This window comes from Engystomops pustulosus, chromosome 3 (genome assembly GCF_040894005.1).
Source record: "Engystomops pustulosus chromosome 3, aEngPut4.maternal, whole genome shotgun sequence".
NCBI lineage: Eukaryota > Metazoa > Chordata > Amphibia > Anura > Leptodactylidae > Engystomops > Engystomops pustulosus.
Window position 1 is genome coordinate 22,430,782 of NC_092413.1, and position 27,895 is coordinate 22,458,676.

General features: G+C 41.8%; 1 protein-coding gene across 4 annotated transcripts in view; it reads left to right on the forward strand.

The window, feature by feature from the left end:
• The window catches only part of CAMKMT (calmodulin-lysine N-methyltransferase), a 265,839-nt gene that overhangs the window by 182,963 nt on the left and 54,981 nt on the right, over positions 1 to 27,895 (forward strand). For all 4 annotated transcript variants that reach the window (XM_072140279.1, XM_072140281.1, XM_072140280.1 and 1 more), the window contains 3 exons: positions 18,113 to 18,173; positions 19,322 to 19,376; positions 20,457 to 20,520. In XM_072140279.1, coding sequence (XP_071996380.1) covers positions 18,113 to 18,173; positions 19,322 to 19,376; positions 20,457 to 20,520 — 180 coding nt within the window. The remainder of the gene's footprint in view (positions 1 to 18,112; positions 18,174 to 19,321; positions 19,377 to 20,456; positions 20,521 to 27,895) is intronic.

The following is a 27,895-nucleotide window of genomic DNA, read 5'->3' on the forward strand; positions in this document are numbered from 1 at the left end:
CTTTGAAACATCTTGCTGGGGCATCGGGTGAAACTCCCTCCCCATACGTATATGAGTTTGGCCAAACAGCTTGCGTTTGGTAAGTAACAAGGCAAAACATGTATTGCTACTAACTGAATGAAAGAGTTTTGGTCAAATTGGCACTTTACTATCACCGGCCTACCGATGCCGAAAGCAGCTTCACTTCCACGCTCGTAGAGGTTTAGGACTTCCATTGATCAATTGGTCTCTATTCTGTGGATCACTGATCGGTTGCAATTATGGAAATTCTTCATTGTATCCACAATTTTATTTTTGTTTCTTCTTAGCTTTTACTCGAACTAGAATCCTACTCTGTCTCTTGAACGGTGTTATATTTAGGTGCACATAAAGTTCAATAACGTAATCCTTTATGGCCTACTACTTGTGCATCTGATTTTTTGTTTCCCGAGGTGTGGCCTTTCTGCAGAGGGATTAGCATGAAATACAGATGATCCTGACACTGAATGCCTGAGGAGATTTTCATTATAGTTTTGAGATCTTCATTTCGGAGATTAGACTGTAGGAAAAGGCTCTTGAAACATAAAGATATTAGAATGGATGCCCAGAGACTGAACAGCCAAGGATGATGATAGCTATTTGTTCTGTGGAGTTTCTCAAACAATAGACCGTAGACATATATACTAGGAAAGAGTAGTCACATCACCTTGGCTGGTGCTACACCATCTGAAGCCCTTGAGGCACGGATGCCTTCCATGGATGAAGACATGTCTAGACAGACCACCAGCATCAACCTTCTGCTCATTCATTTGATGTTCCTGGGCCTCCAGTAATAGGATAGAGAATATGGGTTGTCCAGAGATAATTATTACGAGGTAAAAACTCTTATCCCTGAATAGGATTCTTAAGAATATTGTATTTAAAAGAACTTGAGGAGCCAAAAAGTTGATGGACAATGGCTCATTGTTCTTTTCAAAAAAGATCAAAAAGATCATGGTCCAAGAGCAAAATTTCTAACGGGGGATTTATCAATGCTTGTTCGAAGGTTTTTTACTATTTCCCCCTACTTTACCACCTCCATGCCAAGTGGGTGTTTAAGAGTCTGACTTGGGCCGTACCCAGCTTCCAAGTGGGCCGGTCCTCTCATTTACACAATTGCTATACCTGGTGCCAGGAACTGGTCATGGAACTGGTCGAGGTTGTAGGGCAATTCTACACTAGGCAGGAGAACTTCACAACTGCACATCGTCCGATGGCTATATTAGGAGGTCAGAGCCTCTTGATATATTCAATACAATGGGACGGTGGCAGTTTACTTCAAGCACTTGTACTATGCACCAGAATTTGATAAATCGCCCCTTTATTCAAGCTTGCACCATCCTGAATCGGGGAACTTCACCATACCACATATCACCTCATTGTTTACAATGGCATAGTGTGGCATATTAGGGCAGCATGATGGCTCAGTGGTTAGCACTAGAGCCTTGCAACGCTGGGGTCCTGGGTTCAAGTCCCATCCAGGTCAACATCTGCAAAGAGTTTGATTAGATCGTGAGCCGATTGGGGACAGGGACCGATTTGGCAAACTGTGTGTAGCACTGAGTAATCTTACTATCTTACTGAGGAATTACTATTATTATTACTACATAAAATTAGTAGAACTGCTGTAGGGTGTGTTATGAATATATTATACCTGAGTCTGAGCCCTAGAACCACAGCTGGACTTTGGGATAAAGGTGTATAACTCCACTACCACCACTACACTCTTCAGGAGATTTCAACCTTGCCTCTGCTAATTCTTCTGTTCCCGACATGGCTTTATCTATGCCTTTCTGGCTCTGGCTTTGACTAGTGTGACTGTGCTCTCTCTGCCTGCCATTAGTCATCCAGTTATGGTCACACTTTTGCGCTGTCACTTTCATCTTCAGAGGCAAGCCTATCTTCCAGATCCATCATGCCTCCAATAGGCTTATGCTACTGATATCCACCCCACATCTTTGCAACCAGCTAAAAATTGCTACTTTTTAAGCCTAAAATTTGTCATAGGAGAATTGAAACGTTGCAAATGTTTATCAATCCAATCTCTATTGTTCTACTAACATTGGCTTGTCGCCTTCCAAATTTGAAAAACGACTAGAATGATGAAAGAATGGTCTCCAGGCACGACCGTACAGTTTTTTGGTAAGTTCCTCACACAAGTGCATTTGTGTCGCATGAAAGTCGGCAAAATCCGATTACGTGCGCCAAAACTCCTGTTAAATGTGGTGCAAAACGGAAATAGTCGGGGAACCTCGACGAAAATGCGCCGTGCGGACCCTTAGTAAATGTGCCCCAATGTCTGAATCTTCCAATTTCGAAGTCTACAAATCGCTACCGGTATTAACCAGAGAGCCTTTTCTTGTCCCAATCACGCTACAAGTGGCCGCGATCAGCCGCAATATCTTTTTATTTTTACGTCTTCCGCGGCCTGAAGAAGGAAGGTTTGTTTCAATCAGATAATATGAAAATACATTTGTTAATTCAAAATTCCGGTATCCTGCCACTCTTACTGTCGAGATTGCTAGTTGATCATGCTAAGATGCTTCCTTATCTATTATTGGATCTGCAAGAGAGAAGGATTAAGAATTATCTGACTTCTTAGTTAATGTTGAAATCATCTGAAAGGCTCCCGCTCTGCAGTTGCCTAGAAGTCTGTATTGAACCAAAATAGTAATAACGTCTCGGGGCTTTTAATAGCGCAAAAATATTACATTAAAGCCTAAAGTGTTGTTGTCCTTTTTAGAATGTAAAGGTGTGATTTATATTGAAGTGGTTAATGAATGCTTTTAGACGTGTTTTGAAATTCTACATATTATTACAATGACTAAGAGCGGCTGTGTATGGAATTAGGAAATGTACAGGATTTCTGTCTTTCTTATTTAAATACAGCGTATTTTTCCGCAGCTCGGAAATAATTTTTTTTTTTTTTTTTTTTAGAATTGTATTGAAAAGTGGGGGGATAATAAAAAAAAAAAAGGAGAAAAAATTTTTTTCTGTTTCATAAATAATTCTTTGAAGTCGCTAAAATGAATTACACCTTTAATAAAAGACCACGCGTGATGTACGTCTAATGAAGTGTAATTGTATAATGTAAATTATAGCATTCGTAATGGCAAAGAAAAACTGCTGGAAAGATTTCTTTATTGAAGAAACGATGTATTTTCCTCATGTCAAGTGATAGAGAAGATAATATTAAGGTAGATACAGTAGCGTTCTACAATGTAGGGTATGTTTTAAACCCACCCCCCCCCCCCCCCTGGCGGCACAGCCGCTCTTTCTGCTTCCGATACAAAGGCTTTTTTTTTTAATCCAACGCAGAAGTTTTCGAACTTTGAAGTTTTCTTCGACTTTGCTCCCGAAAACGACGGGAAATAATAAGAAACGGTGGGCATTTTCTGAAGAACCTGTAATAAAACATTTTCAAATATGTCCTACACATCTTTGTTAAAATTAAACCAAGGATTGGTTTTGAACGAATAGTCCTATAGCCTTACAGTTGCTGTGGATGGATGCACCTAAGCTGCTTATTATACTGATGGGTTTTGCTACTCGGCAGAAAATGAAAAACAGGCAGCTGCTCCCCCCCCCCCCTCCATACACCCCCCCAACCCATCAAAGCAACGCAAAGCAGAGCGAGTTTGTATAAAACGAGTGTTCATTTCTTCTATTGCCAAAATTCTTGCACAAAACAAAGGAGCAGTTTTAGCACATTATTGCTTAACTAGACTAGAACAACTGACAGCAAGTGATAAGGGTGTCCGCTTTTCACAACTGGTAATCATTTTGGAAGAGATGTTTTAATATACTTGAATGTAAAATTTTGTAATTTACATCGACAATGCCGCCCGCATTTAAAAGTCTAATTTAGTTGTTTGCGGCAGGATCATGGTCACTGTAAGTGCCTAGAAGTCCATGTTCTGTCATTTTTCGTTTGAAGAAACACAGAAATCGGATGATTTGCTTTGATGAGACAGATGCTGCTTTTTCTCTGTGATATGGTTGTTTTCTTTTTTATTGCTACATATCGTTTATGTGCACTACACGTATCCTCCAAATCATGCAAAGAATGGAGATGAATATTGATATATCGGGGGGGGGGAAATGTGTCGGAGTGTAATGGGTCTTACAGATACCATCATGAAAGTCAAGTGTCAAACATGTCCTCCAGAGAATTCTTCAATCTGATGGGAATTTCCTCCCTATGGAGTAGGCAATATTCATTGGATCAGCCTAAAACTATGTCCAGATTGTAAAGCAATGGGCGTGGACTCGCCATGTCTTCGAAACAGTTTTGCTTTAAACTGCTCCCAATGACTATCTAAGGGACACTGCAAAAATGTTGACATCATTGATAAAAAAAAGTGGTAATGGTCCAAGTTAGTAAGTAAAGATGAGCAGACTTGAACTTTAAGTTCTGGGATTGGAGGGCATCCTGCAATACCTGGACATATTACCGGATTGGTGACCATTCAGCCAATCTGGCAAATTGACGCCCCTTTGCTACTAGCCATGGCTGTGATTGGCCAGGGGAGTGAAATTGCATGGCCTCCAATCTAACAATATGTTGGACACAACCAGAACCAAACTTAAAGTTTGGTCTGCTCATTTTTATTAGTTATTCCTTATCCACAGCATAGGGTAGTGATGGAGAACCTTTTTTGAGACCGAGTGCCCAAACTACAAAATCCACTTATTTACCGTGAAGTATTAACATGGCATTTCAAGCAGTAACTTATTGATATGTGTTCTTCTACAGCTTTCAATCGTATCGGCCCCCTGAGGCCACCAATACAGTTGGAAAGCAGATGTCAGACTCTCATTGTAGCTTCTCTCCAAGGTCTCTCTGTAGAGGAAGAATGGTGGGTACAGCAGGATGACCTCCAAAGATAATGCAGTTCTGTCAATACCTTCTCATATATCCCGCTGTTCCATACAGCCAGTAAAGTGTCTCTATAAAATATCGCTGAGCATCTCTTAATTTGCCTGGCACTGCTGGAAGATTTGGTGGATTTGGTCATGTTTGGTGAACTCATTTCTGTGGGCACTCAGGCCATCGCCCCAGGGAAGACTCTGAGTGCCACCTCTGGTACCTGTGCCATAGGTTCGCCACCACTGGCATAGGGGATATTAAGCGGTTCAGTGGGGGCATGACTGCTGAGACCTCCAATGATGAAGAGAGCAGGAACCCCAGCAATCCATAGAACAGGGGTCCCATTCTTACTAATGGATGGAGCAGCAGCACAGTGGGAGTGAAAAAGATACCACGCTCCATCCATCAGAGAGAATGGGACCCCTGACCTTTGGATTACTGGAGTTCCCATTTTCGTGACAAGTGGGGATCCCAGCAGTTGAGTTTGGCATAGCGGTTACGACAGTTCATTTTTCTAGGCAGGTTCATGTACAGGTGGTCCCCTACATTAGGACACCCAACTTACAGACAACCCCAAGTACCAAAGGGACTTCTCTGCTTCCTGTAACCTCTAGTGAAGCTCTCTGGATTCTTTACTTTAGTCCCAGGCTGCAATGATCAGCTGTAAGGTGTCTGTAATAAAGATTTATTGATAATACTTGGTCCGATTACAGAAAAAAAATTTACAAAAAAAATTGAAACTACAATTGTCACTGGGGAAAAAAAAATTTTTTCTGGATCTAAAATTTTGACTTGCATACAAATTCAACTAAAGAACAAACCTACAGAACCTATCCTGTATGTAACCTGGGAACTGCCTGTGTTATGCTTTCCAGGAATGACCCAGTGCTTGTTTTTCCATATGTTGGATACAGGATGAGATGTGGAGCTTCAGCAATACATGCATGGTGAGCCGATTAGGTCAGCTGGTCAGCTAATTCCAGCCATTTGTAGGTGACGACAGAAAGACGTGTTAAGTGGACAAATGAAGGTTAGGGAAGAGTTTGTACAATGTCAGAATCTAGCAATGGTTAAGGATGAGCAGAGCAAACTCAAAAAGTCAGAAGACGGACAGCAACAAAGAACAACAGCACTAACGCTGCCTTCGCAGCATCTATGTATCTAAGAACCTTCGCTCAGTCATGTTCTTCTGGGAGACTCTTCTTGCACAGCTTATAGGTCCGTTAGATTGGTAGAGAGCATAATGCAAGGGTTAATATTTCTTAAAAGACCAGCAAGGTACGGAGCACAGTTGTCAAGAACAACAGTGTGATGCGGGGAGGATAATGGCAGAGTCTGACTGATGGCAGTAGACAGATTAGATATTAAACCAAGGACAGGAGATTCTAAACCAACAAGTTCAACAGGTTAAGGTTCGAAAATTTACCAATTGAGGAGGAATAGCGATACATTCTATGATAAATAACATAACACCGAATAGGTCACAGTGGTTTTGTTCAGGTACCTTCTCTTGTATCATTCTGCATTTGGATTTAGTCTTTAACTGTAGTCTATCAGCTCTCTAGTCTACTCCCAACAACTACCAACATTGGGGGTCATTTACTAAGGGCCCGCTTCGCGTTTTCCCGACGTGTTATCCGAATATTTCCGATTTGCGCCGATTTTCCCTGAATTGCCCCGGGATTTTGGCGCACGTGATCGGATTGTGGCGCATCGGCGCCGGCATGCGCGCGACGGAAATCGGGGGGGGCGTGGCCGAACGAAAACCCGACGTATTCGGAAAAACCGCCGGATTTAAGAACGGAAAATGTGTCGCTCGGGGCGCGCTTACCTGCACTCAGCCGGCCTCGGTGAATTCTGGCGCGTTCAGATGCTTTTCAGCGCAGCAGCGCCACCTGGTGGACGGCGGAGGAACTACCTTATTAAATCCCGGACGGACCCGAATCCAGCGCAGAGAACGCGTCGCTGGATCGCAAATGGACCGGGTAAGTAAATCTGCCCCATTGTGTAGAGACCCTTCTAACTTTCCCAGGCTTTACCGGTCCTCTGTCCCAATAATTTGTTTGCTTGTTTGTTTAGATACGTGCATTTTATCCCAAGAAGAATGTGATGATCATTGTTTCAAGTTTCAACTCCCGAGATCAGTAGAAAAAAACAGTCTAGTACTTTTGCATCCCCAGAGTATAGCCAAATAATAGTGACGTTCTGTTGGACATTAATGCACCAAGTCTATTGGTTGTAGACTTCAATGCCCAAAATGTAATGGAATCATATTAGAATATACAGTATGATTGATGGAGCCCACAATGTTTCTCTCTTATATGATAAGATGGAACAATTGTAGAGGAATGGGCATGGTGCTTTACTATGTTCTTCAGCCCAATCTTTTTAGCAATAAGTAAGACTCCCGAGCACATAAAGTTGTGAAGATCTACTGGTCAGAAGGTTTTTTATAAACATGTCTTTTTTTCTTTTACAAAAATTGCCTCACATATCGGCAGGATTTTTGTGGTATTGAAACGAAACACCATTCATTTCATCTGAGTTGCAACATTCGAGTGGACAAGTGTAGAGTGCTTCTCGAAGACCATTTGTCAGAGTCTGCTGAAGTGGGCCTTCACGTTGGGGTGTAATCGGCGTGCAAGTAGGATACAACTCTGTTTCACTAGCATAACCACAAAGACATTTGGCACTCCATTTTGATATACATTCTTTTCTAGTGGTAAATACCACCCTGCTCCCTGCCACCTACGGTGGTCTTTGACAACTTATCTCACAATCTGTGCCTGAGGAAGATCTATAGGAAAATGAAGCACTGCAATTTTTGGATTTGTATTCGTTAAAACCAAATGAAAAATTCGATACTCCAGGACTGATGTTATTACTAGTATTTATTGGCCCTCCTTCAGTCTCTAGAGTAGTACAACATCAACTATGACATTTTATATGGTCTGTAAATATTATGAGATTGATAGTGTCCATTTATTAGTAGTAGGGTAGGGTGCCCTAAAGATTCAATAGCTCTCCCCTGTCTGGTTGACTCAATTTCATAAGATGTTTTGCCCCATATCAAAGACATTTATATATAGAATATATATTTTCCTGTACAAAAATTTTATTTTTTGTTCAGAAATTCAGATTGTAATCACAGTTCATGGGAAACCGTCATGATATAGTAGTGATTGGACAGGAGAAAAATGATTATTTTGTCCACTTCCACACCAATTATCCCTACAATTGTCCATTTTAAAATACGGGGTTCAGGTGCGTGCCACGTGACCCGTTCATATGGCCGGATTGGCGGCTGTGCAGCCAATTAGGCAAATTGACGACCCTAGCTACTAGGGATAGCTATGATTGGTCAGGGGGACAATCACAGTCATGGCTAGTAGGTAGGGGCATCAATTTGCCGGATTGGCTGCACAGCCGATATCCGGCAACATGAGCGGGTCGTGTGGGTCGCACCTGAACTTAAAGTTCGGATCCGCTCATCTCTGTTAAATATACTATATTAAACCACAAACTTGTAAGTTAGATTTTTATATAAAATTTAAATAGGACTATTAGAATATCTAAAATTATAACCTAGAAATGTTATAATTGTTCTTTTTGGATTAAAGCTGTTGGTTGAGGGACTAGGTTCTGATTTCTTTAAAAAAAAGACTTCATTATGGGTGTTCTATTTAAATGCATTTGAATTGGCAAAATAGGTCTATTTTATTTCTTAATTTCTTAGAAATTTTTTTGGTGGGGGGAGTGGGAGTTGAAAAATGTAATTTTTTTTTTATTTAAATGACTAAAATCAAGAGTATTGTTCAGTAAATTTAATGTAATCTATCATTACGGCTGTTCTCTGGTAAATTTTCAAAGGAGCCAAAACAATAGAGGTAGTTGTTCTATGTGGTTAAAATTTAGGCCACATTTAAGTCAGCTGAAGATACTCGCGATTTTAATGGCTGCTCGTTTGAATAAAATGAGTGGTATATGCTTAGTGTCATTTGTGTAGAGTAATCAAATATATTCATTTGATATTGTTCTAAAATATGGTTTTCAGAGGTCCATATTACAGTACGTAATTGTTGATGAGTTTATTAAGACTTCAACAAGATTGTATATATACAATTTTTTTTTTGCTTATTTTATATATTTTTGTGCTTTTGAAATTTTTTTTCTTTTCGTATAGTACGAATATCAAAAGCAATATGCAAAAGCCGACTGTAATCTTAACATACTAATATCCCAAATCTAAAAATCAAAAATTAAATTTGCATAAAATTAGTTTATAAGCCTAGTTTTTCAGCACAAAAAAAATGTGCTGAAAACCCAAACTCTGCTTATACTCAAGTAAAAAAAATTATATATCAAAACTCACCTTTCCAGCTTCCCTCGTGCTGGCTATAGACTGGGGCAGGGGGCTGGCTATATACTGGGGCAGAGGGCTGGCTAAATACTGGGGGATATGGGCTGGCAGGCTATATACTGGGGAGGCTGTGACCAATGCATTTCCCACCCTCGGCTTATACTCGAGTCAATAGGTTTTCCCAGGTTTTTGTGGTAAAATTAGGGGCCACGGCTTATACTTTGGTCGGCTCATACACTCGAGTATATACGGTAATTCATTTTAATGTCGGGGGGAGAATGATTTTCAGAGGTCCATATAACAGTATGCAATGGTTGAACAGTTTATTAAGACTTCAATAAGATTGTGTATATACTGTAATATAATATATATATATATATATATATATATATATATATATAATATATATATATAATTTTTTTTTTGCTTTGGAATATTTTTTCTTTACAGTATGAATATCAAAAGCAATATACAAAAGCCGACCGTAATCGTAAAATACTAATATCCCGAATATAAAATTGAGAATTACGGTAAATTTGTATAAAATTAAATTGATTAATTTTAATGTCAGGGGGGGAGAATGATTTTCAGAGGTCCATATAACAGTGTGTGATTGTTGAAGAGTTTATTAAGATTTCAACTAGATTGTAATTTTTTTTTTTTGCTTATTTCATATGTTTTTATGCTTTTTGAATTTTTTTTTCTTTTTGTATAGTATGAAAATCAAGAGCAATTTACAAAAGCCGAACGTAATCGTAACATACTAATATCCCGAATATAAATTCCAGAATTAAATTTGTATAAAATTAAATTCATTAATTTTAATGTTGGGAGGAGGGGGGGGGGCGAATCCTTTATGCATAATGTTATGGACAAATGAATTGTCGTTCCACATCTATATAGAGGACATCGTTAGCTAATTGCAGAGATGCCGCTTAAAATACAGTGTGCCTTTAAGTGATAGACGTACAATTTGGTCTATTAGTTAAGTCAAGGTAGCCATGAATTATATATGCAAAATAGCCTTTGAGCTGTCATGTGATCTCAGAAAGCCCTTTCTGTAGACCTAACAATACAAATGCATTTATCTTCTCCATCTTGTGTGATCGTACAGTGGAGTGAATGATTTCGGATGTCACTACTGTCATGTAGATGATTATCACACCCGACTGCCATTGTTAATTTTTTATGAGCAGAAAAATAAAATTCCTTTAAATTTAAAGGAGGTGGTAATTTTCTATAGTCATTGACAGAAAAATAAGGAATCACTTCATTCTTTAAAATATCTTTTTTTCCTATTTTCTTTAATAACATTTCAACCCTTACCACTAGTTAATAGGCCATAAAGGGGACATATCCCTTCTATTTTTGATGCATTTAAACCGATATTTTATTTTTTGAATGGGGTTATCTGTGGAAATGCTGTGAGTATCAGCTCAGGATTAGTGGTCACCAGGGGCATGAGCAAAAGTGGGGCCCCATAGCATATTTTTGAATGGGGCCCCCCTTAGACCTATACATATTTGTACACAGACATTTATATAGTTATACACATACACTCATTCACACATTTATACATTAAGGTGCACATTTATGTACCCCAACATTTCTTATCTGAGCTGGTGGCTGTACTTGTCTGTACTGCGGAAGATGTACACTGTTATATGCATTTTATCCTCTACAGTGCGCAACATAATGCACATCCTCTATTCCAGTGGTGGCGAACCTATGGCACTGGTGCCAGAGGCGGCACTCGGAGCCCTCTCTGTGGGCACCCAGGCCATCACCCCAGAATGAAGTTCACCAGACAGGACTCAAAGAATCTTCCTGCAGAATCTTCCTACAATGATAGATTAATTTGCCCTCCTCCTTTCAACTGCGTTGGTGTCCTTAGGAGGCTGAAGGATTGAAAGTTGTCAAAGAACAAGGAGAAATAAATTACTGCTTAAATTGCTGCGCTGGCACTTTACAAGAAAAAAGTGGCTTTTGGTTGAAGTTTGGGCACTCAGGCTCTAAAAGGTTGGCCAGCACTGCTCTATTCTATAGCGAGACAAGTTGGGTGGCCTAAGGCTGTGGGCCCTATAGCAGCTGCTATGGCTGCTACCCCTGTAGTCACCCCCATATTTACTTTAAAAAGTCATTAGAGGTATTATCCAGGGTTAATATCCTAGTGACAGGGGCTTCTATAACAAAACCAAAGAATGCATTCAAGAAAATATTGCCATCTCACTGCAGCATGGTGCTGGATCCTCAGTAGAGCAGCAATCAACCCCCGATGAGGAAAGATTCCATCACTCTTAGAGGAATCCAATGAATATTTGATTATTTACTTGTTAAAAATACTCATTTTGTCAAAAACGCATTTTGGCTACCACTTTACTCACGATCGTGACTAAGGCGGTAGACAAAAGTTATTGGTTCATCGATTTCCTCGAAGAGCACTGGAAGTTTCTTCCAAAAGAATCTATTCTTACCCCTTTTGTATACTATGGTGGCAGGAGGTGACTGCCAGTCTCAGTGGTGATGTCTGGTTAACAGTAGACTAGGGTTGCACCGATACCAGAATTGTGAGTGCAATACCAATACCCGGAGAAGTATCATGATACCGATACAATACTTTTAAGAGAAGAAGGCCATTTACATTGCGCTTAGAAGCAATGCAATGCAAACGTCTGGGGGCGGGGCTCAGCCAAATCTCATATGCGTTTTCAATGAAACACATGCGATCAGTAATGGTCAACTAGCATTTTGCCTAGTGGATAGAGGCTCATTGTCCCTGATGTTCAAATCCCGTCTGGGCAAAAGTAATATTTAATTGAATAACATTAATTAATTTAGAGACCATGGTCCACATTTATTAAAGTATTTACGCCAGTTTTATGTCACGGCTGCACTGTGTTCGACAAAACAGAAAAAATGGGGCTCATTTACTAAGGGTCCGAATGCCGCACGTTCGCCGGGTTTCCCGAATATTTCCGTTTTGCGCCGTATTACCCCGGAATTTTGGCGCACACAATCTCATTTTGGCCATCGGCGCCGGCAGGCACGCAACAGAAATGGGGGGCGTGGCCGTTGGAAATCCCAACTGATTCGGAAAAATCGCGGTATTTTAAAAAAAAAAGTGTCGCTTCACACGCACTTACCTGCACCAAGAAATAGAAGGTGAACTCCAGCGGACTTTGGTGCAGCAGCGACACCTAGTGGATATCAGCGCACGGACCTTAGTGAATCCCGTCTGGACCCGAATCAGCGTCAGAGAGCCCGCCGCTGGATCGCGACTGGACCGGGTAAGTAAATGTGCCCCAATGTGCACCAAAAGGGGCAAGTTAGTGCTTAGTCGGACCATGCACCACAATTCTGTCCAACATGCGATACAATGCGCTAGAGCAGTGCAGGTTCATGAAGAACGTGCGCAAGGTTTGATAAATCTGCCACAGTACAGACTGCACTAGTTTTGATAAATGTGGACCCTTGTATTTGGGGAAGCCCTGGAAGATGTAGAAACACCGTATAAGGACAGTTGATGGTATTTCCTCTGTAGATTCCTTTGCTGACAGCTACTAGGAGTCTGCAGAACAGCACAAGTCATTCAGTACAGAAAATGACAGAAACCCGGTATTGAATCATTCTTAGTATGGAAGTATCGAACAAGTACCGAGGTTTCGATACATCGTGCATCCCTACAGCAGCCACAGGCAAGCATTTTAATACAGCGGGTGACCATGTTATTGTAAGGCTTTTGGAAGTGAACAGTACGTAGCTCTATGAGGAATCTGAGGTAAGCACATAGTTAAAGGGAACTGATCAGCAGAAATTTACCTAATAAACCACTACCAGTATGTTGTCATGCCAAACACCACCTACATCATGATTCTTTTATGAACCAGTTTGGTGGAATAGTCAATAAATCTACTGTACAGTGAGATGTAAACTGATTGCATACGTTCAAGGAGGCAGAGATATTGACACTGAAGTCAAGCTCTTTCTTCTTCAGAAAGCCCCCTTCACTGTATTTTGATGGTCCTGCATCAAGAGACATCACTAACCTGATCTCCTTAAGTCAGATGCATGATTTTTAATGACAAAGGAGGAGACGTTCAGAGATCCCCACCTTGACTTCAATTGTAAACTCTCCTCCTCCTTGACTTTATACAACCAATATACAGCTCACTTCAAAGTTGATTTTATGGATGATGCCACCATACTGGACCATGAAACGAAACAATAACTAGAAAGTGTTACGCTGCTTTCCAATTTTCTAGTAGTGGTTTATTAGGCCAATTATTGATGACAGGTTCCCTTTAAGTATAGATTATTTTGTTTTATTACTTATTAGAACAATGATAAGTCCCAAACAACCCTTCTAATGTTTTCATTTAAATTTTTAATGGGATCAACCGCCTTTCTTAAGCTGCTGTTAACAGAATTTGAGATATTCACAGACCATAAGAACCTGTAGTTTGAAGATGACTTTTTTTGGTGGAGAGTTGTGAGCATTTTGCTTTGACCTATGCAGAGGTCACTATACAGTAAGGGGGAGGAGTAGAGATGTGTCCATCACCTATTGTTAATGGTAGTTTCTGTTTTATTCATATAAAAGTGTTTGCTGTTGATGAAAAGGAGATGACTGATCAGATGTGATCTCTTTAGAAAGGAAGCTGCAACTTATTTTGAGGATCAGGGGCCAGTGTGAAAACTACTGGATGGCAATATTATTGAAATAAATGATGATATTAAAGGGAACCTGTCATCAGCAATTTGCCTATTAAAGCACTACCAGTATATGGTGAAGCACCGTGACATCTTCTAGCTTTTGTTTCTTTCATGGACTTTTGTGGTGGTATCATCCAGAATATCAGCTTTGAAGTGAGATGTAAATTGGTTGTATAAAGTTAAGGCTGAATTTGAACACTAAAGTCAAGGTGGAGAGCTCTGACATCATGCATCGGACTTCAGCAGATCTGGTTAGTGATGTCTCTGGTTGCAAGACCATAAATTACAAGAAAACAGGCTTTATGGGGAAGGGAGAGCTTGACTTCAGTGTTTTTAGATCTCCGCCTCCTTGACTTCATACAACCAATTTACCTCTCACTTCAAAGTAAATTTTTTGCATGATGCCACCACACTGGGTCATGAAAGAAACTCGATGTGGAAGGTGTTCAACTGCTTAACAACATACTGGTAATGGTGTCTTAGGTCAGTTTCGGCTGACCGGTTTTTGGTGATTAAAAAATTATTTTAAAATATATTCTATCGCTGATAAAAATAAAAAAAATAACATGCCTACTAGTTAGAAAGACACAGACACAAGTGCTTTTTTGGTGTCTTAAATAAAGCTGGGTGCACCCAAACTTCAAGTTTGGGTGCGTCCCCTGACCAATCACAACCATGGCTCATAGCTTGGGATGTTGGTTTGCCGGATTGGCTGCACAGCAAATTGTTCAGGTCTTCTCATGAACGAGGAAATGTAAGGTACTATGGATTGGAATAGTTTCATTTTAAGTGACAAATTAAGGGTGTGTCTCAAATCAAGTGCGGGTCAGGGTTGAATATTGGGGGCTTTTCGGGTGGATACCTCAATACTCTCTTTGTAGTGAGTAACACATTGGCCCCTGCATCTAGAGAGCCATTGAATATGATAATCGGTTTCCCAAAACTTCTGAACCTCCAATCTACAGTTTCATCTTCAATATCGGTAAGAAAATGAGCAGAAATACTCACCAATCCCAGACGATGTCTACTAAGGAATTTCCAATCCTGACATGGTATCATTTTGCAGTGTGACATTTTAGTTTTATAATAATTGGGGTTGGTTGGGTGGATTAGAACTATACTTTAGGAAAAATGTGTTTCTCGGCTTTCTGCTGTTAAGACTCTCGCAGACCTATTCCAGAACATCCATATCTCTCTTCATTGATTTCGAGAAGCGAACCACACAATGTTAGGAAGTTATCTGAAATCCGCCGAGTGAGATAGAAACCTTCTCAATTCCTACTCACTAAGAATCTTTTCTTTCCCATTGCAACTAAGCGGCAAACAGCAGATGTGCAAATAATATGAGCGAGCGGTAGATTTCACGAGCTCGGTTACTGTTCTATATTACACGGCTGTATACGTGACATAGGAAACCTATCGCTCATCCTCTTTAACTGTTACAGAGCAGAGGAACCGAAAAATGCACAGACTAGGTTTGATTACCGTGTGGTAGATTGCCGAGGAAGGAATAAGGGAAATACTGTGTTATGGCTCCCTATCGATAATAATCGGGAAGATTAATATAAACAGCACTCTCGAAATATAACCCTTCACATAACAAAACAGACACGGGGAACGCAAAGATAATCTCTTCACACATCACAATAGATGGACGCTTCATGTCTGGAATTACCATGTAGTGCTTTGTGTATGTCATGCTGCCGGTTTGTGCCCAATGACATGTTACCTAATGGGCATGGCCGCTGGTTTACTTCCTTGGCAACACCAAGGTCAGAAGGTAAGAACTCTCCTTAAGGAGAGTTTTCCAATTAAGAACACCTTATAGGCGTGTGGAAACCCATAGATGCTCCACTGTAGACAGCAGTTGGGAGCCTGTTCCTTCTCCAATAGATATACTGGTTTGGCTTAATCCCACATCATGTTATTAGGCTTCTTGTAGGTCATACTTCGTGTTAAGGGGGCTGCCTTTTAAGGTAGAAAAAGGAAGCATTGTTTTCCATTCAACACCTCGGAAAACGTATTTGCACTTGCTGGCACTTCCTGTGACCTAAGGTGCATTCCCACAAAGTCTACATTTGTGAGGATAGGGGGGAATTACAGTTGGCCCAGACAATCTTTTGCAAGCTTATATAAAAGCCACTTTCCGCACAATAAAAGCTTTGCTATGTAACTCCTTCTCCTCCTTCTGAACATCTGACGATCCATTAAAACTGTGCTGCCTACCCTGACATTTCACATGTACCTAGAACCCCACATGTTCAGACCTTGACCTGTTTCTGACCACTCTCTGCCTGATCCTCTGGTGCTTTGTACTGGCATCTATGATGCAGCTGTGACCTACATGGGTAGCAAGTAGTTGACCCTGTTGAAGCAAACTCCTCAACAGAGGACAGGATCACTTAAACTATGACTTTCTGAGTAGCTCAAACGCAATCCATTTAGGTGGCAAAGTGGCCACTTTGGCAAAGTTGGGACAGAGAACAGGTAGGGGCGTGAGCACTGTCGGAGACTATTTCAGACCTGGAGTTTGCACCCATAATAACTGAGATGCTGAAGCATCTTGGTGGACACAGGAGCCAGAGCACCAGCAGGCGGAATTTTAAGACTCCAACCCCCCCCCCCCCCCGTTATATCAGCTCCTGTGGACAGTGACCAAATTGCAACATATCAAGATGTTTGTATAGCCAAATAATGTAATTTCCAAAATGTTAAAAATATCACACAACATTTATTATAGACATTTTTTTTGTTATTAAAATTTTCTCTTATATTTATGTATATATACTCGTGTATAATCCAACCCGAATGTCGAAAGTCAAGGCCCCTAATTTTAGCACAAAACACTGGGAGTATAAGCCTAGGGTGGAAAATACATTTGTTACAGCACCCCCCCAGTATATAGCTAGCCAGCCCACCCATGCCCCCAGTATATAGCTAGTCAGCCCCCTGCCTCCATTATATAGCCAACCAGCACCCTGCCACCAGTATATAGCCAGCCCACTCGCCCCTTGTACATAGCTAGCCGGCCCCTAGTATATAGACAGCCGTTGCCCCTGTATATAGCCTACCAGCCCCGGGTATATAGTCTGCTAGCCCGCACTATAAAGCCAGGCAGGCCTCAGTATATACCCTGCAAGCCCCTCCGTATATAGTCAGCCCATGCCTCAAGTAAATAGCAGGCTAGACCCCTTTATATAACCAGCCAGCCCTCAGTATATAGTCTGCCAGCCCCAGTATATAGCCATCTAGCCCCCAATATACAGCCTGCCAGCTCCCAGTATATATCCAGCCAGCCCCCAGTATATAGCCATGTAGCCCCAAGTATACAGTCATTCAGCCTCCAAAATACAACCATTCGGACCCCAGTATATAGCCTGCCAGCACATAAAAAATAATAAGCTCTTTACTCACCTTTCTGACGCCCCCCGCAGGTGCTCCTCTTGATCCAGTCTGGCCGGCCACTTGCTGAGGTCATATTCTGTGTGCTGCTAGCATGCGCGGACCTGCCGCTGTCAGCGGCCAGGGATTAAGAGGAGGACCTGCAGGGGGTGTCTGAAAGGTGAGTACAGAGTTTTTAAAAAAAATATATACTTGAGTATAAGACAAAAATTGTGCTGAAAAACTTGGCTAATACTCGAGTATATACGATATCCAGGATTAGCATAGGCAATAGCATAGGCCATGGAAGTAATACTAACCAGTCCAGTGACTTCCATTACTTCTTTTTATACACAAAGGCTGCAGGGGTGATGTAATTTCGACCAGATATTACTGGCCTCAATGGTCTTTTCGCCTTAGACTATTAGGCTATTTGGTGTCCTCTACCAAATATATTCCGGCCTCAATAGTCCTTAGAGGAATTTGATGTCATATTTGCCGGTTATCACTGTCCTTGATCGGGAACATGATGTCACCACTACTATCATTGTGTACAGTGGGGACAGAAGCAGTGATAGGAGGCAATTTTCTGGACGGGAGCAGAGGACAGTCATTAGGATTCCTTCTTACGTTATATTATCTATGTATTAATAAAATAAAATCTTAATCCAGGACAACCTCTTGATTGAAACCGAAAATCTTTGCTATTCGAGTTTGAATTGGTCCCTTGAATATGACCATATAATATATTTTTTTATGTTTTTCCCCAGGTATCTGGCCCTCAGAAGAAGTCCTGGCCTACTATTGCCTCAAACACAAAGAGCAGTTCAGGTGAAGAATAGTGTGCATGCATGTCCCGTCATAGTAATGTCTCCTTTCTATTAGATTGGTTATGATGTAGGGCAAAAAGTACAAGGTGACAAGGTGTTGCTGCTGACAAGGCATTGCTAAACGGCCCGTAGGTACTAATATTGCACAGCAAGCCTCGCCGTACGTCAAAGAATTCTGATTTCCACTTGAGGCATTTTATTTCACTTTGATTTTTTGGGAAACAAAAGTGAGTCTTCAGCCAATCAATGCGTATTGTGAAGGTCAGGGAGAATAACAGGCATTTCGTCAACTCTTTTCCGTCATTAGAACTATTGAGCGTTATGCAATAAAAACACCATATCATTTAGCTTTGTCTGCCGGCAATGGCCATATCAGCAGACTATGTATTTTTTTTTTTTTTACTTTTAATACCTGGTGCCGTTCCAGCGCTGAAGCAATTGGAATGTAAAAGGCCCAACTACCGGGTGTGGGGGGGCGCGGGTCTTGCTTCCTTTATAAAATCACCGAGTTCTTAATTGTAACGTGATATCGTTTTGCCGAATGCAACGTCGGCTTTAGGCGAACTAAATTCAAACTTAAAATTTTTTTTTAAAAAAAACATGATTTTCAAAATAAGCAAAGTACATTTATTTTTTATTTTTTTAATTTTATTTTTTTATGTTTTAAATAACATTTTTGAAATGTTTAGCAAAGTTCCCCGTATTGTTTGCCCGGGAAGGCAGAAAGAGGATTAATCGTGCAATTTCGTGCAAACAATTACATTTCGCTACTCTAGCAAGTTTTCAGTTTTAATAGCGAGTACTATTGACAAAGGAGAAAGAGAAAAGAGAGAGGGGAAGGAAAAAAAAAAATAGGATTTTTTTTTTTTTTTCGTAGCTCAGCGGTGGTAATGTTGCAGAAAACACTAATGAGGGGACCCCCGCGGTTCCGCCTGCTTTGTGACTTTTCTTTATCATAATTATTTTTAAAACGCAAAACGCCATGAGGTCGCCTGGTAGTGTCCCTACAACTTCCTGGCAACTTGTTTTTTTTTTTTTTTCTTTTTTTCCCCCCTTCTTCTCTCCACCGCAGATGGTAGTTTGTTCTTGTAACATATATATGTCTGCCCATTTTCTTCCTATTTGTATGGTTTCTTTTCTGTTTTGCAGGGACCTTGCTGTGTGTGAGCTAGGGGGTGGCATGACATGCTTGGCTGGTCTCATGGTAGGTTTTTTCTCAATTCCAATTCCATTCACAGAGTGGAACAAAAGGGGAAACAGTTCCACTGCCGCCAACCGCTGGGTCAGAGAACTGTCAACAGCCTCAGCTGCGGTCAAGCTGCAGCCTCGAGAGATCTTCCAGGCTGCATCGCCTCCGTTTCGTATTGATTTTATGGTTGCCTCGGAGAGCAGAAACGTTTTTCCTTGAGAGTAGTCGATATCTCTTGTTGTGACATTCCAATCCACAATATGTTACGTCTTGCCATAGTTGAAGCTTTTCTCTTCGTCCCCCCCCCCCCTTCCCAACCAGATTATAGTCCCATTTGCTAAAATACAGGAATAGCCTTGCAAATCACAGTTGGAGCACTATGATATAGCTGCTAATGTTTTGCCTGCATTATTACACCAACAAACATGATCCAGAGCGCTCGGTAATTAGATTCTTTTGAGTTAGATTGGCCATTCAGGAGAGTCGGTGGCCATTCTTCGGTTCGCGAGTCATGTATTCAGAAGATATTATGTCGCAGGCCCTGTGCATTAGGCAAGTTTCTATGTCTCGGCAAATAAAGGCATATTGTTACACTGATTGGCATTTGACAAACCTGTCGCATTTATACAATGTGTTGAGGTTACAGCCCCCAATGTGCGAGGGATGTCAAGCCTCACAAAAAAATTACCCTCACAAAGCCATCAGCCTTGCAATGCAAAGTTATATGAAGGGCACCAAGGCAGCCAGACAGAAAGAGGCTGAAAGGCAGAATGACAGGCCTGGTATGATGGTTCTACTAGATAAACAGGACCCGCAAATGAAAGCCTCTCGGAATACCATCATCCGTTGTCACAATGCAATTACTGAACAGAATGATAGCAAGATAGAGACTCCCGCAAATGGAAAGATAAAAGTATTGACTGATTTGATTGAATGATTAAAATAATGCAGACATAAAATGAAAAAGATTGGAGATTGTTACGGAGAAATAGTGGAGGAAGCATGATACTGAATGCTTGTCACTCCGGGGTCTACTTCCGAGCAGCCACCGTTTCCTCACTCGTTGCCCCTCTTCTTCTTCTCCTTCCTTTACAGGTCGCTGTTTCGGCAGAAGCAAAAGAAGTTCTCCTGACGGACGGTAACGAGAAGGCCATTACGAGTATCCTTTGATAAAGACTTGGAAAAAAATTTGGGAAATTTTTTTTAATACTATGTACTCACTGTACTTGAGCATTTCTTTGAAAGACATAGGACAGGAAAATTTCCTGACATACATTTTCAATAAATGGGCATCATCTTGGCATAGTATGGCCACTTAGTGGTTTGATCTATGGGCACCTCATATTGTTACTAATTACTAGAATGCCATGGAGGTGTCGTTTGTTTGTATGTTCTCTTCGTGTTTGCATGGGTTTCCTCCGGGTCCTCCGGTTTCCTCCCACACTCCAAAACATAGAGGTAGATTGTGAGCCCCATTGGGGACAGGGACTGATTAGGCAATCTCAGTGCAGCGGTGCATAATCTGTGTGCGCTATATAAATAAAGAAATTATTATTATTTGCTTTCTAGGAGAGTGCGGAGTCTAGCAAAGGCTCACAAGTGCATAGCAGGGGAAAACAAATAAATAACCAGCCAAATTTGTTTCCTGAAAAAAAATTTAAAATAAGAAGACATCAAGGTGTCATACAGTCTCCAAATTGGTATAGAAATAGTAACAGCATACAATGCAAAAATACTCTTTACACAACTCTGTACATGAAAAAAAGTTATGAAGGACAGAATATTGGATTATCCCTGGTCATGTGATGTCACACAGGTGCACGGCTCATTATATCCCTGGTCATGTGATGTCACACAGGTGCAAGTCTCATTATATCCCTGGTCATGTGATGTCACACAGGTGCACGGCTCGTTATATCCCTGGTCATGTGATGTCACACAGGTGCACGGCTCGTTATATCCCTGGTCATGTGATGTCACACAGGTGCACGGCTCGTTATATCCCTGGTCATGAGATGTCACACAGGTGCAAGGCTCATTTTATCCCTGGTCATGTGATGTCACACAGGGGCACGGCTTGTTATATCCCTGGTCATGTGCTGTCACACAGGTGCACGGCTTGTTATATCCCTGGTCATGTGATGTCTCACAGGTACACGGCACATTATATCCCTTTTTTCATGTAATGTCAAACAGCTGCATGGCGCTTTATATCCCTGGTCATGTGATGTCACAGAGGTGCTCAGCTCATTATATAACTGGTCATACGAGGTTACACAGGTGCACAGCTCGTTATACCCCTGGTCATGTGATGTCACACAGGTGCACAGCTCGTTATATCCCTGGTCATGTGAGGCCAAGCAGTTGCACGGCTCGTTATTTCACACAGCTCTGATTACTCTCTGGGATATAACGAGCTGTGCACCTGTGTGACATCACATGACCAAGGATCAGTTTTTATTCACAGGAAGTAAACAGTGAAACTTCCTGTTGAATCAGAGATTTAGAAAACATTTTGTTACGTTAATATTCTCTTTGTGAATGAGGTTATACTAGCCAAGGGGTAGGTAAACTTTTCAGCTACCGTGCCTATACCGTACTATTTTTACCCACTAAACATCAGATCATTGAAAAACTCAACACCATTGGGGGGCCACAATCTTGTAAACATATGTTCGGGATATGGTCTACTATTATAAGATGAAAACTAATTTTGGTGGGGGGTACAAAAGTCCTAGCCTTGGCCCTTAGTACAGATCTATGGAAATTGTCTCAAAGCTAGACACAGTGAGGCCCCTTACACAAGTGGAGTTTTTTCACCTACCTCGCCAGTTCCCAGATAGTGGATGTGAGGGGTAAAAGGTGGAGCCCAAAGGAACCTCAAGGTTAAACAACTTTCACACCAGGTTTCTGACGTGTAATCTCACCAAGATTGACCCGAGTCCCCTACGGGAATGCTGCACAGGGGAAGGGGCTATCAAGACTGGCATGAAAATAGCCGGTCCTGGTAAGTGCCCGCCAGTAAGTGCACAGTTCTAATAGATGGTCTTATGATGCCCAAGATTTGGGCAAATTTTGTGATGCTGGATGATAAAATTTGGCTTAGTATCGAACTATCTAAGCCAACATTACACCTCTTGTGATTTGGCTTAGTGTGAACATTTGTACCATTTTTTGCTGCTTTTTTCCACAAAAAACTAACCTTTAAAGAATGTGTTCCAAAATTGCCCTTAAAGGAAATCTACCATCAAAACCCATCACGATAAACCAGGGACATTACTCATAGATCCAGGCCCCGTGACTGTGGTATCTTCTTATATTTCCTATCCATGGCCTCCTTCCTTCTAAAATCAACTTTTAAAATGATGCTAATGAGCTCTACCTAGCTCTTCACAGGCTGCTATACTGTCTCGCCCTTCTCCTGCTCCCTTGACACTTTCTCCTTCCTACTGTAATCTCACAGCAGCAGCCAGTGGAATAGGGAAGTGCTGTGGGAGCAGGGGAAGGGTGAAATAGTGTAACAGCTGTTGAAGATAGAGCACAGTTGGGCTCTGGTAGCGCCCTTCTGGATCTTTAGCAAAATTGTAAAAGTTGATTTTAGAAAGACTCAGGCCATGGATAAGAAATATAAGAAGATATCCAAAGCACTTGGATGTCATCTGGGCATTCATATTTAATTTTATTTATCTGCCATATTTAAACAGTATTTGAATGTATGAAGATATTTTCTCATAAATGTAGCCGTGTGGTCCCTTAGAAACAAGTTGACCATCCTTGGATACGACCACCACCGCACTCTTCCAGCAGTGGCCAGACATGCACTAATGAGCTATTGAGGTGCCTGACCACATTGATTCAGGATGGCTGTGAGACAAGCAGTGACTCCCTGCCAATTTGTATGCAAAAATAATTTGTTCCTTTGAGAAACTCCAACTGCAGTGGTCGTATCCAAGGATAACTGTCATTCATTTCTAAGGGACATAATGGCTACATTTATGGGAAATTATCTTCAAATGGGTAAAGTTTTATTTTTAATAACCTCCAATTTCAGAAATGTATGTATATGGAAGATGGTGGTCGTATCCAAGAACAGTATTTGGCTTCATTTGGGGGAAATTATCTTCACACAAGTAAATTTTTGTTTAATAACATCCAATTGTAGAAATGCATGCATATGGCAGATGGATTAAATTAAATGTGAATACCCAGATGAGAATTCTCCTTTAAACCTAAATAAATATGTCGTAAGGCAAGCTCCTGATCACTGGGGTTTCATTGTTTTGGTCCGTGATCTGTTATCTTAGTACTATCATATAGGGACAGCTTGAGATCCCACTTACGTTGCCTGGATAATAGCGTCATTATAGGCATATAACTATCTTTTTATATGGAGCACATATTCATACCGCAGGGTGAGATCAATTGGTTTTTCAATTGATTTATTGTTTTGTTCCGGAAAATTACCGGCACCAAAATGTCAAAACCCCCTGAGTGACGCACGTGAATGTAGTGTATGTATGAGGGTCTCATGCGGCTATTGTTACCCTGACATTTCCATGTATAGCCAGCCTCTCTTTATAGTGTTAATTTATGCTATTAAGAATCGCATAACCAAGTGATTTTTTACGTGACACCGCTTTGCTGCGTACACGGGCGCCAGGAAAATTGAACTGTACAGTGGGAAGAGTAATTTGCAGCTGCACTGAAGGCTACGACGGGCATGAAGACCGATTTCTACAGTGAAGCTGTTGGAGATTAAGAGAGGAAATGGAAGATGTCTATTTGCATTTGTCCTCTTCATTCATTTAACGTGAATTGCCAAGGAAAAGATGAAATTGTTATTCCACCGCAATTATAGCTTCTAAATGATCGTATCTGCCAAATCCTATAGCAGGTAAATCCTGAGGAAGGGCGCGCTACGGATAGGCACACGTTATAGAGACATTTACTGATAAAGAAACGGCCTCCTATTGAACGTTGATGGTTGGCCGGTGGGTGAAGTTGTGTAAGCCTCAACCACCGGCCTTCATCAGAATCTACCGTAATGTATTCATTAACATGGATGGATTTACCCATAATGCAACCCATGCAATTTCTTGTAATCTCGAAGACCAAGGATCCCCACCCATCAGAGGTCTTCATGTAGCCAGTTCTTCTCGATCAGCCTCTGTAACTTGGGAGGAGTTTCCCTCTGACCTACATCCTCCCAGTAAGCTTTGATCTATATTGGTGCCCACAGATGCCAATAAAGTTTAAAACTACGGTAAAGCATAAAGCCTTAGATTTCCAGCTCTGCCAAAGCTATGAATTGGTGCCCTCTTAGGTGTACCTGTGTCTGAAGACCCATAAATGTCAAAATTGTCCCTTGTTAAAAAGGGATCCTTTAAGCATTTATATTAATGAATTATATCTACACAGATGGCAGTACATGAATATTAAAGCGGTTGGACACTTTTCAATAAATCTCTTCTATTATGTCTCTGCATGTATATGTACCTGTGTCTTTGCCTCCATTGAGAGCTTCGGCCTTTCCCTGTTCTCACCATGCTGCCCTCTGTATATATACTCAGCTTCCTTATTTCTCACTCCTTCAGTACATCCTAATGGTGTCACCCACTGTGCCTCTTTTTCTCTCACAGTCAGTCTGCCTGAAACATACTGGAAGAGAGGAGGGGGGGGAGCATGATGAGTCATAACTCTCCTACTACAGCTCCTCCTATTTATCAGAGCTCAGACATGTAAACAAAGATTCACAGAGAGTTGCAGACAGCACTAAACTATGTAGCAGGACTGTTGAATCAGTTCATTTATTTGAACACTCAGCGGCCAATATCGTGCCAAAGTGACCTCCTAAGTTTTACTTACAGTTACCCTATAGCAGGGGTAAGGAACCTATGGCTCAGGAGCCAGATGCGGCTCTTTTGTTGGATACATCTGGCTCTCAGACAGATCTTTAATAAATAGTGATGGCTGCTGTGTGTCTGTTTGACTGATCACTGGACACAGGCAGCGATGTTACCGCTGCCTACGTCCTTTGTATGACCAAGGTACCATCGCGGCCACCGTCTAAGCCTGGGTCAAAGAGAAGAGTGTGGGAGCGATGAGTAACAGGCTGCAGGAAGCGCTGGTAAGTGAACATTCTTTTTTTTTTTTTACTACCTATCTACTGTGGGGCATGTGCTGTGGCTACCTATCTACTTGGGGGCATGTGCTGTGGCTATCTATCTACTGGGGCTATGTGCTGGGGCTACCTATCTACTGGGAATATGTGCTATGACTACCTAACTACTGGGGGTATGGGCTAGGGCTACCTATCTACTGGGAATATGTGCTGTGGCTACCTATATACTGGGGGACATGTGCTGTGGCTAAATATTTTCTTGGGGGGCTTGTGCTGTGGCTACCTAATTACTTGGGGGCATATGCTGTGGCTACCTATTTACTTGGGGGGCATGTGCTCGGGCTACCTATCTACTGGGGGTATGTGCTGGGGCTACCTATCTACTGGGAGGCATATGCTGTGGCTTCCTATTTACTTGGGGGCATGTGCTGTGGCTACCTATTTACTGGGAGTATGTGCTGCAGCTACCTATCTACTGGGAGGCATGTGGTGGGTGTCAGGATTTGGAGTAGTGAACCCCCTGGACCACCGTGGACAATGATGTAAGCAGACACCTGGGACCGGAATGTCAGTGGCACCTGATCTTCACCAGAGCCCACTGCAAAGCAGGATGGTCTTGCTGCGGTGTGGTACCACCAGGTCGTTCCACAGGCACGGCTTGTCTATGGTTGCAGCCAAGGTCGAGATACAGGATCACTACGTAGTCTCGTGGTCAGGAACAGACAGATGGTCAAGGCAGGCAGTAATGATGCAAGGTTGGGGTCGGAGCATGAGGTCAGAGCTGGCAGCAAAGGAGCGGAATCAGGAAGAGGTCCAGGGTCACAACAGGGGTCAACACTTGGGAAGGAAACACTGTGGAAAGCTTCCTCATATGCATGAAGCCTTAAGATCCGGCAGGGAATGCTGGGAGCCTCCGGTCTTTATAGGAACTCAGGAATTGGGTAGCGCCAATCAGCGGCGCGCTGGCCCTCTAAATCTGAAAGTGCCGGTGCATGGAGAGTTGAGTGAGCTAGGAAAGGGGCGCCGCCACTGAGAGGGGCACAGGTGTGCCTGCAATCCGATACCTAGATCGCAGGGGCACCCGTGACACTGGGACTATCTATCTACTGGGGGGCATGTGCATATTGTACAGAATACCATCCCATACCATATCTTATGGAATACTATAAAATATGTGGCGTTCATGGCTCTCTCAGCCAAAAAGGTTTGTGACCCCTGACCTATAGGAATACCTGCTACAGTGCTCACTACTAGTGCCTAATTCTAGATTTTGAAGGTTGTTACTTGATGGTGCCCATGCTATGGGACAGCTTACTGTAGGATAAAAAAAATGGGTTCCCATTTAAAAAGGCTAAAATCAGCTGTTGACTGAATGATTGCTTGGTCTACAACTAATTCTGGATTCACATTTGTCTGTGATCAGTCTGGATTACGGACTGTGAGGGTGCGTTCACACGTGACAGTAATGCGGGCGTTTTCAAGCGCATCAGAACAGCTGGGAAGAGAATATTTGCCTGATTACATAGCTGTTAACATTGCATTTACAAAATGCATGTGTAAACACTGTTAACACATTAGTTAGGGTCACCAGGAGACCCATTTTTAGCACTCCCCCAGTCCCCACAGAGCATAGTACATACACTGCCAAAATGTTTTTGTATAAAAAAATTGGTTTTACAGAAAAAAAGATATGTTATATTGTACCTTTCATTAGCATCTGCTGTGTGACTAGGCAGTTGCCTTTTGGGAGGAGCCGGAAAGGAGCAGTTCCCCCCCACCCTTGGGGAACAGCTTTTCCATGTGACCTTTTCAAATATATGAAAACACCCATCACTTGGCTTAGCGACGCCCCCTGCTCCTCTACAGCCAATCCCGAGTGTGGGGATTCATATATTTGAAAAGGTCACATGTTTCCCAATACGCCCATTGCCGTATATTTATCCCCCATACGTTCATGTGAATATAGCCTTACAAAGATGATTGTAGCTTCCTGTGACATCATCTGGGAGCGACGATTCATGGCAAAATGACGGTGCCCATGCCCTGATAACTTTTTACCGCCGTCGGGAAAGGGTTTACACCCGTTGCTCGCCCCGATCATGGTTGTTAAGGATGGGTGTTAGCTGCTGGGGTTCCCGCCACATAAGGCGACCAAGAATTCTGAAACGAATTTTGGGAGTTAAAAAGTCGCCTTATATGCCAAAAAATACGGTACTTGGGATATGAACGCACTGGCCCGGTATTCTTACACCATCCCTACGCACTTGCTATAGCCTGCGACCGTTCAAAGCTAAATGGTCGCAGCCTTCTGATGCTGGAGGGGCGGGGCTTTCATCATACACCAGCGAATGATAACTCCTCCCCTATGAATTCCTAATATTTTGAATTATTGTCAGAACCTTCTCCTACCTGT